Genomic DNA, 18,297 nt, shown 5'->3' with positions numbered 1-18,297 from the left:
TAATTTGTCAAGGAAATTAGAATTTTTTTCTACTAAAAAAGAAAAAATAGATGTATATTCGTAAAATACAAGAAAACTGTCTTTTGATTATTTATTCTAATATTCTAATATATCAAATAAGCTAATAAAAAACTATTTACTTCTTCGGATTTAGTGTCCTGCCAGGACGACCGTCTCTCTTGAAAATTTCAAATTCTCGTATAATTTATTGTTCATATAATTTCAAAATTTATAAGTTCAATCCCTTTAAAACTTTATAAGTTTATTTTTTAACATAAAATTTTACACTCGTCCCTAAATAATAGAAAGAAAAGACTTAATTGTATCGCACATCCTTCAGTTATGATCCTTATTCTAAAATGTTCTCTAAACTTTTAAGCATTCCAATTTCATCCCTAAACTATGACTATCAGTCTAAATTAGTCCTCAAACTTTTTAACATTTGAATTCCATCCCCAAACTATAATCTTCACTCTAGTTTGATCCTCAAACTTTTTGAACATTTCAATTTTATCTCAAATTATGTATATACTAATCACATTCATTGTTAATAAAATCGTTAGTCCAAGTTATATTATTATATGTTTGGAAAAAGTACAATTTAGATTAACCTATAGTTTAAACTAATTACATATTTGGATGAATTTAGGGATGAAATTAGAAGATTCAAAAGTTTGGGGACCAATTTAGAATGAGAGTCATAGTTTGGGGATGAAATTGGAATTAAGGACTAATTTAGAATGAGGTCATTGTTTGGGGATGAAATTGAAGTGTTTAAGAGTTTAAGAACCAATTTAAAAGTAATTTTTTTCTTAAGAAAATCCAATTTTAGACCCAAAATGATGATACCTAACCATCTAACTGAAAAAACATCGATGGCTTCTTATGTGTCTTTCGGTAAGTGTGGTTGTACCAAATTCACTTCTCTCCATTATTTCTCCTTGTTTTCAAAGTATTAATTTTGATTCATTTTTCATTTTTTTTCTAAGGAAAAACAATACACATTTTCAATTTAACAATATTTTCACTTATTATCTGTGAACAAATGGTGAGATCTTGATTTAAGGATAAAGAAAAAAATTACGAATTTAAAAATTTTAAATTTATGAACTTTAAAATCTCAAATTCCAATGAATTAATTTGATTTAATAATTCGATTTTGTGTTCATAAAATATTAATTCGATTAATATCATTATTGTTGCAATATTTCAAAGACCGTAATTTGAATATTTTTAAATATAATTATCGTCAATTTAAGTGCCACGGGTTATAGATAGTTTAGATGTTTTAATTTGCACAAAAAATAATTAAATTATTTATATAAGTTATAGGATTAATCTCGTTGAGTTTGATATGAGAATATAATTAATAAAGGTTTTTCTTTTAAAATAATATTATTTTTTTAAAATGGATTGTTGTTATCTCTAGGGATGTTTAAAAATACTTAATTTGAAATATCTAACTCGTCGACTAGAATAAAAAATATCAGTTATTTATAATGAAAATATTCTATTTTACGTATCAGATACCCAATCAACTATTTCTCGGGTTTTGGGTCAAACTCGGGTCACAAAATATCCTTTAACGGGTACCCAATTTCTTATATACTTTTTATTTTTATTTGTTATTATATATTAGATTTTTTATTCATAATTCCCAAATTATTTCACCCTTAACATTCTAAATTCCTAATTTTTTTAAATTATTTCACCATAACATTCTAAATTATTATTATTTTTTAAAATTATTTCACCATAACTATCTAAATTATTTATTTTAACTTCAAAATATTTTAAATTTAATTGTATTTTTTTAATTTTATTTCTAATAAGTTTTATCTTTTAATTATGTAATTTAAATTTTTAAGTTTTATGGATTATTATGTATTACAAACATTTAATTTTAATTTTTTATGTATTTTTAAAATAATTTAATTTAAAGAAAAAATAAAAAGATATGAACTGGATACTCGTGATTCGAAAATGTGGGTATTCGTGTTTTATGGGTACCCGAATTACGGGTACCCAGACTTAACAAGTCGGGACAAAGGTTGACATTTAGGTACCCAAAAATTTTGAGTACTTGATATTTCAGGTACCGAAAATACGAGTACTTGATTTTGAACACCACTAGTTACTCATTCCCAAAAGTTTCGAGTTCTTCCACAAACTGCAAAGATGTTTGAACGTTCATTGTCAAATAGTTAAAAATATTTTGAACAGATGATATATTGTAAACATCTCATTCTTATAAAAAAATAAAATAATATTAATATAAATTATAACTTTTAAAAACAAAAAAAAATCTTTTTTAGTTATCAATTCAAGGAGTTTGGAAGAAGAAGAAGAAGATCCTAACCATTTATATTTATCATTATTAATAGGATATAAATACATTGGAAATTCAACTTTTCTTTTCTAAAAAAAATATAAAAATGTATCAAAATTTTATATCATATAAAACACTAATATAAAAAATTTACATACACATATAATATTTTAAATATATTCATAATAAAAATAATTCATAGACTATATATATATATATATATATATGATCGTACAAGAGTTACAATTATGAAAATATAATTTCAACCGAGATAATTAACATGTTATATTGAGGGTAATAATAATGTTGTTATTTTTTAAATAATAGTTTTAGTCTAAAATAATTATTATTTATTTGCATCAATGTTTATTACGTTGAATGATAATTACATTAATATTTTTAAATGACACTTTAAATTAAGTATAATGAAAAATATAATTAAAATAAAATAAATTTTAATTTAAGACTTTAATTCTCCGTTATAGAGATTGAGTTAATATTGAAAAATATATCTATATGAAAATTGCATTAGATTGCATTAGATAATTACAATGTATGTGATGCAATGTTGAAAGGTGATTACTTATTTGGTGCCTCTGATAAGTAATTGCGGATTAAGTCACTATTTGGATGAGTTAAAAGCTAATGCAGGTGGGATAGTATGTGACAATGATGTGGCTGTTTCTTGTGGCACTATGATCTAAAATGTTAATAGTTTTTATTATTTATTTATTTTTAGTATTCTCATTCGAAAGTTAAGACACTCCGAAAAATACTACAGTGTAGTTTGTTCATAAACTTCTCAGACAAATTGAGAAGTGAGACCACAACATGTAATAAATGCTCTAGAAGTTGTTACATAAGGATGTGTATGGGTCGGGTTGGGTCGAGTTTTTCGATCAACTTGACCCAACCCGAACGTAACCTCTACAAAATCTAATTCAATCTGATCTGGTCTATTTTTTTTAAAAATTTTTTTTGATCCGATGGAGTCAAGTCGAGTCAAAACTCGTCGGGTTCGAATCTCGTGTCTATCCCTATTATTACATTAACACAATTGATGAAACTATGCTTGATTTCTTTCCAACTTTTGTGAAGATACTCCTTTAGATAAACTCACTAGATAATTAATCTTAATTTTGTATTAGCAAAATAATAATAATAATTCGACTCTCAATATAATTATAAAAATATTATTAACTCATCAAAGTAACTTTAATGATAAAAGAGAATATTATTCTTTTTAGAGGTATTGAATTAGAATAATTGTATTTATAAGGTTTATTGTCAATAGATTAAAAAAATTCTAAATAGAAAATACCTTATATTCACTCCATATTCTTAAAAAACTATAAAATATTATAAGATCTTACCGGGGGAAAGTACAGAAGAGATTACAATAGTGCTATATTTTTAAGGGTAGAGTACACAAATGATCCCTCGATTATATGATATTGTTTTGTTGAGTCGTCATACTATTAAAAGTTATAAAATGATCCCCCAACTATAGGGAGTTGCTTTGTTGAGTCCCTCGACTATTAAAAGTTACAAAATGATCATCCGACTATTCATTATGTTCCAAACTCGTCTTTTTCTGTTGAAAGATTAACAGTCTTCTGAGCTGGATGTTAACATATTGAATGAAATATGATAGTCGTTTGAGATTATGATATCAAATTTTATCATATCTCAGTCAACATGTTAACATCCACTTTAGACGATCATTAATTCTTTAATGAAAAATTATAAGTTCAGAACATAATGAATAATATAGTGACTATTTTATAACTTTTATTAGTTGAGAGACTTAAAAATAATATTTTATAATCAAAAGACTATTTTTTAACTTTTTAATAATCATATAACTCAACAAAATAATATTTTACCTATAGTACTTAACCCTATTTTTAATGAATAAATAAATAAATAAATATAACCGAGGGAGCAAACTGCCAAACTTTTTCCAAATACCACCACTTCGTTTTTTTTTTTCTTTACAATTTCTTCCCGTCCTTTTCTCCCAACTCCAATACCCCACCACATTATCACTTTCCCTCAGGCTTTTATTTCATCAAACCCAAACCCAAAACCAGGCACGCCCCACCTTTCTCTTCCCCTCCCCTTCCTTCATCAATGTCCCTAAATTCCTTCCCTTTCCTCCTCTTTTTCACCCTTCTTTTCCCTGCTTCCTTCACCATTTCCAAACCAGACACAGCAACCATCCAACCCCTTCCTCTAACATCGTCATCATCTTCGCCGCCGGCAACAATCCCTGCGTTTCCAGAGCAATCAAATGTCGTCGGTTGTCCACTAGACTTACCGGAAGAACTCTTCCACAGCATAAAAAACGCTTGCGGCACTAAGAAAAACGATGGGGTCACGGGGCAGCTTCACCGCAGTCGCTGCTGTCCTGTGCTCGCGGCTTGGATTTACGCTGCATACTCCTCCACCGCACTCGGCAGGGCCGAGAGAGTAGCACCGGCGGTCGTGGGGCGTACACCTTCGTACGACATGCCGTTGCTGCCGGATGACTCTGAAACATGCGTGGATGATTTAGGGAAAGCTCTGAAACAGAGGGGAGTGGAGTTGGTTAGGCCGAACGAGACGTGCGATGCGGTGTATTGCTACTGTGGCATCAGGCTTCACCCGTTCACTTGCCCTGATGCTTTCTCGGTTGACCAAGAAGGGAACCTTGTTGGGGATGACAATGTGGAGAGATTGGAAAGAAATTGCTTAAGTAGCAGCACCAATGTCAATGGATTCCCTGGTCTTGGGGGATGCAACAAGTGCTTGAAAACCCTTCATTTGGTAACTTCTCTACCTTCCATTCTCACCTTGTTTCTTTTGTATTCTTGCTTTATATAAATTTGTTGTCCAACTTAAGATCTAGTTAGGTTTTTTTTTCTTTAGCCTAAAGGGTGGATAGGAGAATTCAATATTTGAGTTCGAGCATATTAGTCTATAGGGTGTCTATGGTTAATAGATTAAGAAAATTTATGAATAAATAATATTTTGATTACGTGGTAGCTGATTAATAGCCCTTTTGACGTTTAATTAATTTGTTGTTTAGAACATACACCAAACTTGTGTTTAATGAGCTGCTAGCCAATAGTTACTATTCTTGTTCCAATGTTGGTGCAGCTCAACAAGAAGAATACTTTGAATTCAAGCAAGGCAGAGGAGAGGACCACCAAAATGCGCAACAAAGATTGTCAGCTGATGGGTCTCACATGGCTGCTCGCAAAGAATCGAACAGCGTACATTCGAACGGTTTCGGCCGTTCTGCGAGCGATGATGATGAGCAAAGACGGTTCAAGCCCTTCTTCCTGCACTCTAAACAGCGACGGGATGCCACTTCCGGTTGATTCTTCTGAAATATTCGAACAATCCTCATCGGTTACCCTCGACCTATCCAGTCGTCTTTCAGTTTTATCGCTTTGCTATTTGCTTATCCACCTTCTTGCATTATGTTCGGTTCAAGTCTAGTTAAGGCATTGGTATGGCTTGCTGTTGTTGATGTTGTTTTGACGCTGTAAAATTGTGTCTGTGAGTTAGATCTGTGAATTTGATGGGATTTTCCACTGATATCTAAGAATTATGAGTTCCAAAATGAAGCAAACTCCAAATGTGGGCCTTTTGAACATGTGCTTGACTCAGAGCTGCCTTGTCCTGTAAGGACAAAATCTGAGCAAAAATGGAAGATTTTAAAACACAATAATGCAATTCACGAGAGATTCATGAATTGTCGCATCTCCCAACATAGATCGAGATTAGGACGCGGCGCCAAATTTTGTTGTTCGGACTTCATTCTCATATACTGAATATGATTTTTCAGAATTTTTTAACTATTAATAACATACATGTACATCGGATAGACAAACAAACCCGTTTTTGAGATTTCAGTGTGATACATGCATCAGAGCCCATAATGACAAAGCCTTCGTCTTTGGACTAATGGTTTTACTCGAACCTATTAAAAGAACAAAGTCTCGAAGAACAAAGTCTCGAAGATTCAAAACACATTTACTGGATTCGAGGTCGACTCCTTTTGAAGAGAGCGAGGGTGATACATGCATCACAAGTCTCATATCAAAGGAAGATATACTAGCACTTCCTGTTGATCCACATGAACAAGCCTTGGAAAAGAAGAATAGTAGAACAAAATACTTGCGACTGATTTTCTAATGGGATCCTGATCTTATTCTGTTAACATTTCTTCTAGAGATATAACCGGTTGTCTCTTAGCTTTTTGAATCGCATCAATCTGACATCAGGAACTCAAGAACGTCCATTTTACTGAAGACATCACATGCAGAAATTCCTATACGGGATTAATACGGGATTTTATAAATATTATGAAATTTCAAATATTTGTATTGATTATTTGTAATATAATTTAATATAGGATGATTCATTATCTTTTAGGATTAGATTTATTATTTTATTAGAAATTAAGATTGAGTTAAAAGATTATTCTTAGTTTATTATTATTTTATTAGGAATTAGGATAGAATCGAAACATTATCTTTGTTCATTAGTCATGTTACAACAATGACTCCTCACTAGAGGTGGGTATACGGGCTACCCGCCCGTTTAGCCTGCGGGTTTTGACGGTGCGGGCTAAAAAGCCCGCATTCATAAAAGGTTTTGAATTTTAAGGCCCGCGGCCCGTCCATTTAACCCGCGGGCTAAACGGGCTTACCCGCGGCCCGTTTAATAAAAATAATTTTAAATGCTTTAAATACAATAAAAAATAATGTTTTAACTTACTACACCTTTAAAAATGATCGAACAACTTGAAAATGAAGGTAGCACTGTCAAAATAATAAATAATATTTAAATTTTATTTTAAATAGCCGGAAATGATTATAAAATAATATATTTTTTAATTTTTTAATCATTAATATATATATATATAATGATATAATTACTTAAACTCAAATTAAAAAAATAATATTCACTTATATCACCAAATTGAAAAACAAATAAAACAATAACCACATTATACTTTTATAAAACACGATTATTCAAGGCTATAATATGAATACTCAGAAGTGTCTGAAAGTAGAAATTCAAACATAAAAATTTAACAAAATCAAACATTATACAAATCTAACAAGAAAGTTGTCAAGTGTTTCTAATAATTGTATTTTATGGATACTTTAGAGAAATACTAAAACATAATATGAAAATATAAAATAAAATACTTACAGTATAAGAGCAAATTTGAAAGATACAATTATACTAAAATTGATAAAATATAAGTCATTAATTTGTTAAAATATATTTATTTTGTAAAAGTCTTTAAAAGTTGAAAAGTATATTTTCAATTTTTTATTTTACTTTTCTTTCTTATTTTTAATCCAAATATTACGTGTCATGTGATATTTTATTAGAATATCACGTGACTTTTTATAATTAAAGAACAAAATGGATAACATACTTCATGAAAAAAAATAAAGGTCAAAATTAAATAAAAAAAACTTTAAATACCAAAATGATAATGATGTATATTTAAATGAAAAAAATATCAAGCAACGGTAAAATTATGACAAACACCCTAATAAATTTAAGAACTATAATAGTTTATTGATCAATATCAAGCAATAGTAGCTTAAATTTATGACAATCATATTTATAAGTAATTTATTTTCTGTTTCTATAAAATTCTTTAAGTTTATTTTCTCTAAAATTTTATAAATTTTAAATTAAGCGGGCTTTAGCGGGTTTAACGGGTAGCCCGCGGTTATACCCATTAAACCCGCGGGTTTAACGGTCCGGGCTAAAAAGCCCGCAATTTACACGGTCTTTAATTTTTAAGGCCCGAAGCCCACACGGGTCGCGGGTTAAACGGGTAGCCCGCGGGCCTTAGCCCATATACCCAGCTCTACTCCTCACCTTATATAAAGGAGGTTTATTCAACTTTGAAAAGGTTGATTTCTTTGATTAATAATACAACGAGAGTTCATTTTTGCAAGTGCTAATTGCATTGTGCATTCGAAGCTTATTTTCATTAAGTTTATTTCAAGTTCTTTGTGAGAGAGATCTTCACACTCTGGTTTGCCTTCTCATTGCGTTTAGGAGGGCTAGTTAGAGTCGATTATCGAGTCTTCCTAGTCAATTGTGGCTAGAAGGGTTTGTAGGACAACTATCTATAAATCATCATCATCATCCGTTGTTGATTCCCTATCACGGTAGCCCTCGAGCGAACCAAAAATTAGGCTCCTAATCAGGGATTTAAACTACGGTTTGTATTTGTGCCTTCATTCGCATTGTGTTTATTGTTGTTACGGACATAAATGATGATATTGTGGCCACTGCAAGTATCGTGGTTATGAACATTTAATAACATATGCTATTGTAGACATAACGATTGTGGATATCACGGCTTTGGACGATGTCGTTACCTCTACATAACAACCGATGTTGTGGTTACATACTGATATTTAAGTACTTGCTCCTAATAACAAGTGTTGAAAAAAATAAATTTAAAGGGTAGCTCCATAATAACAAGTATTGAAAAAATGCGTCCCTAATATTAGAAAAAGTAAAATTTAAGAGTATGCTCATAATAACAAATATTGAAAAAAATGGACCTCTAATAAAATGTATTGAAAAAATTGTACTCATAATAAAAAATAAATATTAGAAAAGAAATTGAAATTTAAAAACATGTCTCTAATAACAAATATTGAAAAATTAGGCCCTTAATAATAAATATTAAAAAAATTGAGCCCTTAATAACAAATGTTAGAAAAAAAATATTGACAAAAAATTGAACACTTATACAAATATTAAAAAAATAAATTATAAGAATAAGTCCCAAATAATAAATATTAGAAAAATTGAGTCCATTATAATAAACATTAGAAGAAAATTAAACCCTTAATAACAAGTATTAAAAAATAATTAGATCCTATAACTATTATAATTTCTTTTATAAATATAATGCATTATAAAAATTTTGAGCCCTGAGCACGTGCCCCTCCTGCTCAAACTCAAATATGGTCCTCTAGGAAAAACTGTTCGAGCTTATGATTTTTGAAAAAAATTAACACTTCCCTTAATCATAGTTCCTCTTAATGAGTTTAATAACCTAGTTCTTAACATGTGTTTAAGGGTAAAGATGGTAATGGATGATTGCAAATTTGTAATTTTCTTTTTATGAATTTCATATACTACAAATTTACTATCAATTTTTTTCAATTAAAAGTTTGAATTCAAAAATTTGGCTTAAGGGTATTTTAGTCCTTGTACTCAACCCAAATTATTAATGATGTCCTTTCGTAGAAAATGTACTCCATTAGGTCCTTGAACTCCGGAATTATATTATTGTTGCCCTTTAATTGAATAATAACCGTCACAATACTAACGTGATGGTTAATTGTATTAATATGATACTTTATAGTGTTGACATAATTATATATTAGGGTTGAACAACAAAAATCGTAAAATTGAAAATCGACTAAAACTGTAGTGTTTGGACGAATTATAATTCACACGTTTAAAAATCGTGGTTAATCGAATCGAACCAAATTTATTTTTATTTAATTTATAAGTTAATAATTTTTTACAATGTAAAAACAAAATTTTATACAAAAATAGCCAAATAAGTTAAAATATTATATATGAATTATTAGTTATTTACTTAAAAATATTTTTAAGAAATATTTATAAAAGGGCTTTAAAAATTTATCAAATAATATTTTAAAGCCCAATTCAGAAAAAAAATCAAATCCATAAAATAAAGGTATTTAAAATAAAATAAAAAGTCTTACGAACCAAAGTTAATATGAAAAAATAATCGGAATCAATGATAATCAAACCGAAAATTGATAGAATATTCAAAGATTTTACTGAACCGAATAGTATATACCTTTACAGTCTACACATAATAATAAAAAAGTTTACTCAAATTGATGTCGTCTTGCTACTTCGATTGTGTAACACCTGTAGACACTCATTTTTGTTCAAAGTTTTTTATATAATATATAGTTTTGAAAACGGTTTTCGAAAATATATATATTATATAGCTTTGAAATTTTTTGAAAACATATATATAATATTTAGTTTTTGAAAATATTTTTAAAAATATATATAATATATAATTTTTGAAAACATTTTGAAAACATTTTAAAAATATATATAATATATAGTTTTTGAAAACATTTTGAAAATATATATATATATAATATAGTTTTTGAAAATATTTTTGAAAATGTATATAATATATAGTTTTGAAAATATTTTTGAAAATATATATATAGTTTTGAAAACATTTTGAAAATATATATAATATATGGTTTTGAAAACACATATATAATATATAGTTTTTGAAAATATTTTAAAAATAAATATATAACATATAATTTTGGAAAATCATTTTGAAAATATATAATATTTTTAAAATGTTTTAAAAAAACATTTTGAAAACGTTTTCGAAAATTTGTATATTGGTTTTGAAATAAGTAAATTTTTAGTATATGGTTTTTATTTATATCATATTTACTTACTTATTAATTTAATTTAATTTATTTTATTTTTTATTTTAATTTGGTCTAGGTCAATTTCAATCCAGAAATAGGGTCCAAAGGGTCCAATCGGGTAGCCTGACTCAACAGACTCGGTTTAGCTCGAAGGAAATTAGGGTTTCATACTGAAGAAGGGCATTGCATGAGAGAGCGCGTGGAGGTCATGCGCTAGCAAATTTCGTAAATCGACCGGGATTTTCGCAAGGTGGATGTAACAATCTGCACGAACAGCACTCGGCCGAACGTCCAGAGAAAGAATCGGGCGGAGAACCCACCCATCTCGGAGCAACAACGGTCGGATTCCAGGCTATAAAAGTCTCCGACCAAGCTGTAGACAGGACACAACGGAACAAGAAAGAACAACGAAAAACCACCGACACAACGAAAAACAACATACAACAATCTAACAAAAAGCTACACAACCAACGAAAAACCATATCCGAAAGCAACTAAGAAAATAAAAATAAGTGTGTGCATCGGTGTTGGCTCCAGAGAAGAGGAGTCATCGGAAAGCGAAGAGACGTCGGTTTCAAGGTAAAAAATCGAAACTTTGGGCACAGATCTACACCTATAGGGTTTTTTTAGGACGAATAGGCTTCGGTTTTGTGATTATCGTGTTAAGGTGAGCATTTTAGTAAGTTTGGATTTTTTTCAACCACTAGAGGCGGTGGTCAGAGCGGTAGTCGGCGGCGTCCGAGCAGTGGTTAGTCACCGTAGTGGTGGCCAGGTTTCGACCGGATGAGGGAAAGAGGGAGAGAGTTAGAGAGAAGGGAAAGAATGTGAGAAATGTGAAATGAGGGAAATGATCATTATTTTGGGTTTAAAGGGATATTTATAGGGGGAATATTGTGCAATTATGAAATATTTAAATTATTTCCGCAATCCCTACAGTTTTGATGCATTATTCATTTTGGTCACATGTTGTAAATTAGCCCTGGAATTTTAAATCAATTCAATTTTATCCCTATTTATATTTTCATATTTATGCAATATAACCCCTAACCTCTTTATTATTTCTTGCAACTCATTTTCTTACATCGATTTGATCCATAAACTTCAATTTGTTCCAATTTGATCCCTTAAGTTTTATTTATTTCCTTTATTTTATTATTTCTAACACTTAACATTTTTATTTTCATTTTGTTTTTTTGGAAAAATAACATTTTCTTTTTTTTCTTTCCTTAATTTTTATTTTTTGTTTCTTTTAAAATTTAAAATTTAACATTTTTTATTTCTTTTATAATATGATATTTTCCTTATTTCATTTCATTTCATTTTATTTTCTCTTTTAACAGTTTTACTTTATTATTATTATTATCTAACATTTTTTGTTTAATAAATAAATAAATATATATATATATATATTTTACAATCTAACATTCTTTGACTTTTTTAGAGTTAATTTCAATCGATCAAAGGTAAGTAATTCGAATCGAGTCTTTAAATTTTAATTTTTGCAATTAGGACAACTGGCAAATTAAATGGTACCGAAAGGGCAGTTCAAGGGTGTTAATCATTCATTGACTGTAACCGACTCCCGAATCCGACATATTTCTGGTAAAACGCATATATTGTAAGATGGTGTCCGATCAATCTAAATATTTTTATATGATCGGTGGCGACTCTAACGTTTTTATTCAAGTCAAAGCCCAATTCCGGGCCCACCCAAAAGACGGTCGCGACAACTTGGTGACTCTGTTGGGGATAGGTAAGTGAGTCAGGCCATAATTAGTTTTCGATTGTCTTTTTAAGTGAAAATAACAAATTTAAGTTTTAATTTATTTATTCGATTCTAATTATTTATCTTTGATTATTTTTCAAATAAATAGTTGTACTGACGTTTTTTCAATGATTTCAGATTTTCAAAATTTTCATCTCAGGCTCTATACCCGAGCTCCAAACCCTTTTAAGTGGGGGTGAAAGTGACGCCTTCGTGGGAATTTATTCTCCGTATGGGCCTAGCAAGTAACCTTCGAGATTCATATACCTTATGTCTTTGTGTGAATTTATTCTCCATATGGGCATAAGGGAATGTATCCTCTCGAGTTTAACTTGGTCCACATAAGCTTGTAATGGGTTTAAGGCTAAGGGTCTGGCAAGTCCAAGGGGCAACATCAAGGAGAACTCGGGTACCTTTCTTTAGAACCTAAATCGAGAGACTACAGGGAATTAGAGCCCAACCCGAAACCCTATTTCAAAACTTATGATGTTTGAATTATCTCCTATTTTACTTTATGTTCGAAGCATACGAACTAGACAAATATGCGGTTAGGATTTGCTTAAAATTAACATGAGGATATAGATCATGTTCGGGTAGGAATAATAAGCATGTAGGGTAGATATCATGTGGTTTTCATTATTGTTTTGATTATTATCCTTACCTCACTAACTCTTTTCATTTTTGTTCTCTTTCATTTTATTTTTATCATTTACATCATTCAAAAGAGGTGTTGATCCACCAAAATGTGTTCGTTAAACCTAAATAATTTGCATTAATGGACAAAGGGGTTATAATACAAGAGGTGAAAAACGCAAAAGTCCGTCTATGGTCAGGGAGACAATCTGTAAAATAATTCAACCAAGAAGACATGGTACCCGCAGTCGAAGAATATGCCACTCTGCTGCATTCTAAAGGACTCAGAATGGACTGGGTTTACACCAAGTACATCAAAAGTTAACTTTTCAAAAATGGGTTGACAAAGGTTGCAGGGGAAGATGAAAAAAGGTTACTGACCCGGAGAGTCCCTTCAAAGACAACAAGAACAAGGTGGCGAAACAATAAGTTGAAATTGGAGGCCATTGTTGACGAATTCAATAAGCAAGCAAGTGAGCTTCAGATAGTTCCCTATCGATGGAGGGCTCAAATGGCATTTCCTTTAGGGAACATGCTCAATAGAGAGTGAAAGCCAGAGATGCAGTCATCCGAGACTTCTTAGAACAAGTACAGAAAGCGGCACATCACCTGCACAACTTTGCGAAAGAAGCTGGAGTGGCCCTACAAGGTATTCAGTCGGCGATAGACGAAGGCAGAAGACTAGTTAACCTGTTAGAATTCGTTCGGGGTCTAGAGGATTTAGTTAGAATATACCTTTAAAAAGTTTTTGTCTCTTAAGAAATAACACTTTTATCCCCAATGAAGATTATTTATAATAACATACATATTTTTAGATCAATACCTCGAACATTTCATACATCATGCATTTAGACATATTTTACATTTTTTTATTTTCATTTCTTTACATTCGCATTAACTAATAGAAAACGTCTCATCAAAAAAGGGAATAAACACTGGATATACCACCTCAACCATTGGACAAACCTCATCCACATAACACTCGTTCAAAAAAGAAGAAGATGTAAATAAAAATCGCTCAACTCGAAGAGAACATGTTGAGGTTGCAGAGGGAGTTAGAAGAAAAGATAAGCCATAATAATCAAAGTACTTTGGATACGATCACTAAGAGCCAAGAGTCCTTGGTCGATCAGATTGTTGCCAAGTTAATTGGCTGACATCAAGGAAGTACGCCCGGGGAAAGTTCATCTAATGGGGTAGCTATGCCTCCTACCCCACAGTTGGTTATCTCATATGGAATTTTACTAGGACTACAAGGGGACTCATCCGCTGCAAAAGCGAAAGCCTCATTTGCTGTAAAGGTACACACTTTTGTATCCAACCCTAAGAATAATATGAATGATTACCATATACCGGATTTTGATGAGGAATATAAGGAAAGAATATGGAAAAAAATAAGCTACTGAAAGACCAAATGAAAGTGGTCAATAAGGACCATGATTATTATGGAGTCGATGTCGCAGAACTCAGTTTAGTCCCAGACTTGGTTCTTCCTTCGAAATTCAAGTCCCCATAATTTGAGAAGTTTGATGGGAACAGTTACCCGTCAGACCACATTACCATGTTCTATCGAAAGATGACAGGATATGTAGGAAACAACCAACTCCTGATCCATTACTTCTAGAAGAGTTTGTCGGGTTCAACTAGCCAGTGGTACAATCAGCTAAGCCGATCCCATATCAAGACTTGGAAGGATTTAGCCAAGTCATTTTTGGAACAATACAAACATGTCAATGATAAAGTATGGAGAAGAAGCATAATGAAAGTTTCAGACAATATGTACAGAAATGAAGGGATTTAGCTGTGCAAGTTCATCCACCATTGGATGAGACGGAAACTAGGAAGCTCTTCAAGCAAACACTGAAGGCTCTTTACTTCGGGCACATGGTTGCAATCACATCTGGAAATTTCTCTGACTTAGTCATGGCCAGAGAAATGGTAGAAATGGCCATAAGGCAAGGCAAGATCGAGGAATGGAAGGTTAGTATGAAACCTCCTATGAAGAAGAGGGATGAAGAGATTAACAACATTAACACCTACAATGCCAATAAAGGTGTTACAATCATAACCCAAAATCAACTGCAGCTGTACCATCAGGTACTTCTAGAAAAGATTCAAGAGAACCTAAGAAGGAAAGGGAACATTTCGACCCTATTCCATGACATACAAAGAACTTTATCAACAACTTTTTGACACTCACGTAGTGTCACTATACCCAGTGGAACCCATGAAGCTCTCATACCCTAAGTGGTATGATGAGAAAGCTCATTGTGAATATCATGACGGTATCCTAGGGCACACTATTGAGAATTGTTTCGTATTCAAGAGAATCGTGCAGAAAATGCATAACAAGAATTGGATCGACTTCAATAACTCAGGGGCATCCAAATAAGGAAGAAGATCATTTCATTCCATCATGAAGTTTTATTCCATTTGCAGCATTTTGTTTGAATTTGTTTTTCATCTTTTCTCAGTTTTTTATAAGGATATTTAAATAAATTTATGTTACTTTAAAGATGGCAATCAATGAACCAAATTTGCAGACTTGAAATTCTTTAAATATCAACTGAATTAAAAACTCTGTAAAAGATTCAAAGTTATAGATCTTTGACAAAGTGACATGATTAAAATTGGTAAAACAACGACCTTGACCTTACCCCAGAAGATACACTTCTCTTACAAGAATCGATATAGCCTTCTCCTCTCATAAGGGAATAAACAAGAGGCTTGGTATTCATGTATGTATAGGAGCGGGCAACATGGGGCATCTTCTGCATATGACATTACAAAACTGACTAGACCATACTTTTGTTAATGACGTTCAATAACGATGATGATCTTTACAGATAGAATAATCGAGTAGGTGAATCTAGTTTAGGTCAGTTGCTTGGAAATTGAACTTTAAAGACGAGATTTCTGGACTCTTAACAACACCTAGACTATAACAGGTTCTTCTTGAAAAACTTAAGAAATTGAATCCGTATACCCAGAATGTATTTATATATATACAGTAAAGCTGAGCTATTCCACTAAAGCAATTGGTTATAGAGGAAACTCAAAAGCCATGGCTTTATGAATAGATTATATTCAAACCATGACATTGCTCGGATACTTGGTAGTTCGGTGTTGCTCCACTGCAATTGTCAGGTCGAAGACTTTGTGATGAGATGAATCCTTCAGCTAGCCCGATAAAGGAGATTTATATACAATAAAGTTGCATTCAGCTAGCCAAACAATGACAGATTAAATCAAATTTATCTAAATAAGGAGTTTCGGTAAAGATAAACTAAGGGAGTTAAGGAACACCTTTATAGTCAATTTCACACGAGCACTCAGGAGTTTCATTCTTAGACTGATATTTCTGCACTGCCTTTGTTAGAAGAGTCTACGAAGTTTTAACAAATGGAAGATTTCAGAGAACCGAAATAGAAGCTCTAGTACTTGATTATGCTAGTTGGGTTATTTTGTCCGCATCCGATTAAAATACCAAGCCAAGGAAGGGAGCATGTTGAAATGTTCAACAGGACTGAGAAAGAAATGACATTTTGGTGGCCGAAACCTTAGAAAATAGGAAGCCACCCTGAAACCAACTTATCTATTTTGATACTTTTCAAAGAGTTATAACTCTGAAAGCATTAAAGAGTTATTGATTATTTTGATATTCTGTGAACTCGTGTTTATAATTTGATTTATTTGTGAGCCTAAATTAAGGGGTAATGTTTTACAAAATTCTTATATTTTTTTCGTAAAATAAAAGAAAGGAGAAAAACATTTTCAAACAAGACATTCTCAAATGGGAAAAGTCCTTGAAGCTAGTGATGCTCATTTTGCCTCTATTGAAAAAAGAATAAACAATGCCAGAATAATGGGGCATTTCACATTCTTGAAAGCAAATAGTCCGAGTGATCAGATAGAACTTGTGACATTGTCAATAACCCGAGAAGAAAATGGGGTATGGTCGATTCCAAAGATAAGACCAACATATAAAAATGAGGCTCTATCCAGGAGATAAAACAAGAACTAATTCATGTTGCATATATCTTAAACATACTTAAGAGCATCACATTTATCATATTTCACATACATAATTTTTCCAGCTTTAGAGTCAAGTTTCAACTTCAAGACAAAAGATACTCGATTCAAAGTACCTTCAGAAAAGATCGATGGTGGTTGCTTAACTCAAAAGTAGGGAGCTACACCTAAACTAACTTGATATAATGAAATATCGACAGATCTTATAATCAACTTTAGACGGGTTCGAGAGAGAATTCAGAATGAACCCAGTTCAGCTTAACTCAACGACGAGTGGCTAGTTTTCAGTTAACGTCTTCAAGCCAGATTTCAACTCTACAACGGATGATATCCGGCTGACAGAATATACCAATTGACTTTCCCATTAAGGGGAGTCATCTAAAGAATTATGATAGGCTTAGACCCGCGAATGGGGGCAATCCTTCATTTAGCCAAATTTACAGCATATCTTAAGTCGAGAAAAGCTGTCTATTAACAAGCACTTTCCAACTTAGATATCGAGTTAGATTTTAACTTCACGGCGAAATATATTGAACTCGAAACGACACAACTTATACAAGATCATGTTTCAACTTCACAACGAAGTATATCTAACCCAAAGCCAATTTGACGAATCAGTACAACTCGAGATTGGATTTCCATTTCATAACGAAGGATATCCAATCCAAAGCTCAACTTCACAGCGAATGAGCTATCCACGATTTCAACTTCACGAAGAAGGATATCGTGCCCAAATGGATTGACCCAGTTTCACAAACAATGAGTCATCTATAATAATAGGGGTTATCTCCCAGCCTATTCCAATATAGCTCAAGGCGAGAAGGGCTATCTGTCAATAGAAATCTGTCGAGTTCGATTCTATTCAGCTCGAGGGTATATCAATCGCAAGGTAGCAGTGAGGAACTACTTTTCGGTTGAATTTTAAACCGATGTCTTTAAGTTAAGAAGAAGACCTGGGTTAGCTGTAATTTAGCAACAAGGAACTATATCCCAGTCAAATTTACAGTATAGCTCAAGCCAAGAAGGGCTATCTGTCAACAACAACTTTCGAG

General features: G+C 31.8%; 1 protein-coding gene across 1 annotated transcript; it reads left to right on the top strand.

Annotated features, from left to right (window-relative positions):
* Positions 1-4,411: 4,411 nt before the first annotated feature.
* LOC120162995 (uncharacterized GPI-anchored protein At4g28100-like) lies at positions 4,412-5,914 on the top strand. The gene is made up of 2 exons (XM_039173031.1): positions 4,412-5,137; positions 5,471-5,914. Exons 1-2 carry the CDS (start codon positions 4,463-4,465, stop codon positions 5,813-5,815), a joined length of 1,020 nt encoding a protein of 339 aa, XP_039028962.1. The 5' UTR covers positions 4,412-4,462; the 3' UTR covers positions 5,816-5,914.
* Positions 5,915-18,297: the final 12,383 nt, after the last annotated feature.

The sequence above is a fragment of the Hibiscus syriacus genome, unplaced genomic scaffold, assembly GCF_006381635.1.
Source record: "Hibiscus syriacus cultivar Baekdansim isolate YM2019G1 unplaced genomic scaffold, ASM638163v2 tig00111427_pilon, whole genome shotgun sequence".
In the NCBI taxonomy this organism is placed as follows: domain Eukaryota; kingdom Viridiplantae; phylum Streptophyta; class Magnoliopsida; order Malvales; family Malvaceae; genus Hibiscus; species Hibiscus syriacus.
This window is presented reverse-complemented; position numbering and strand designations above follow the sequence as displayed.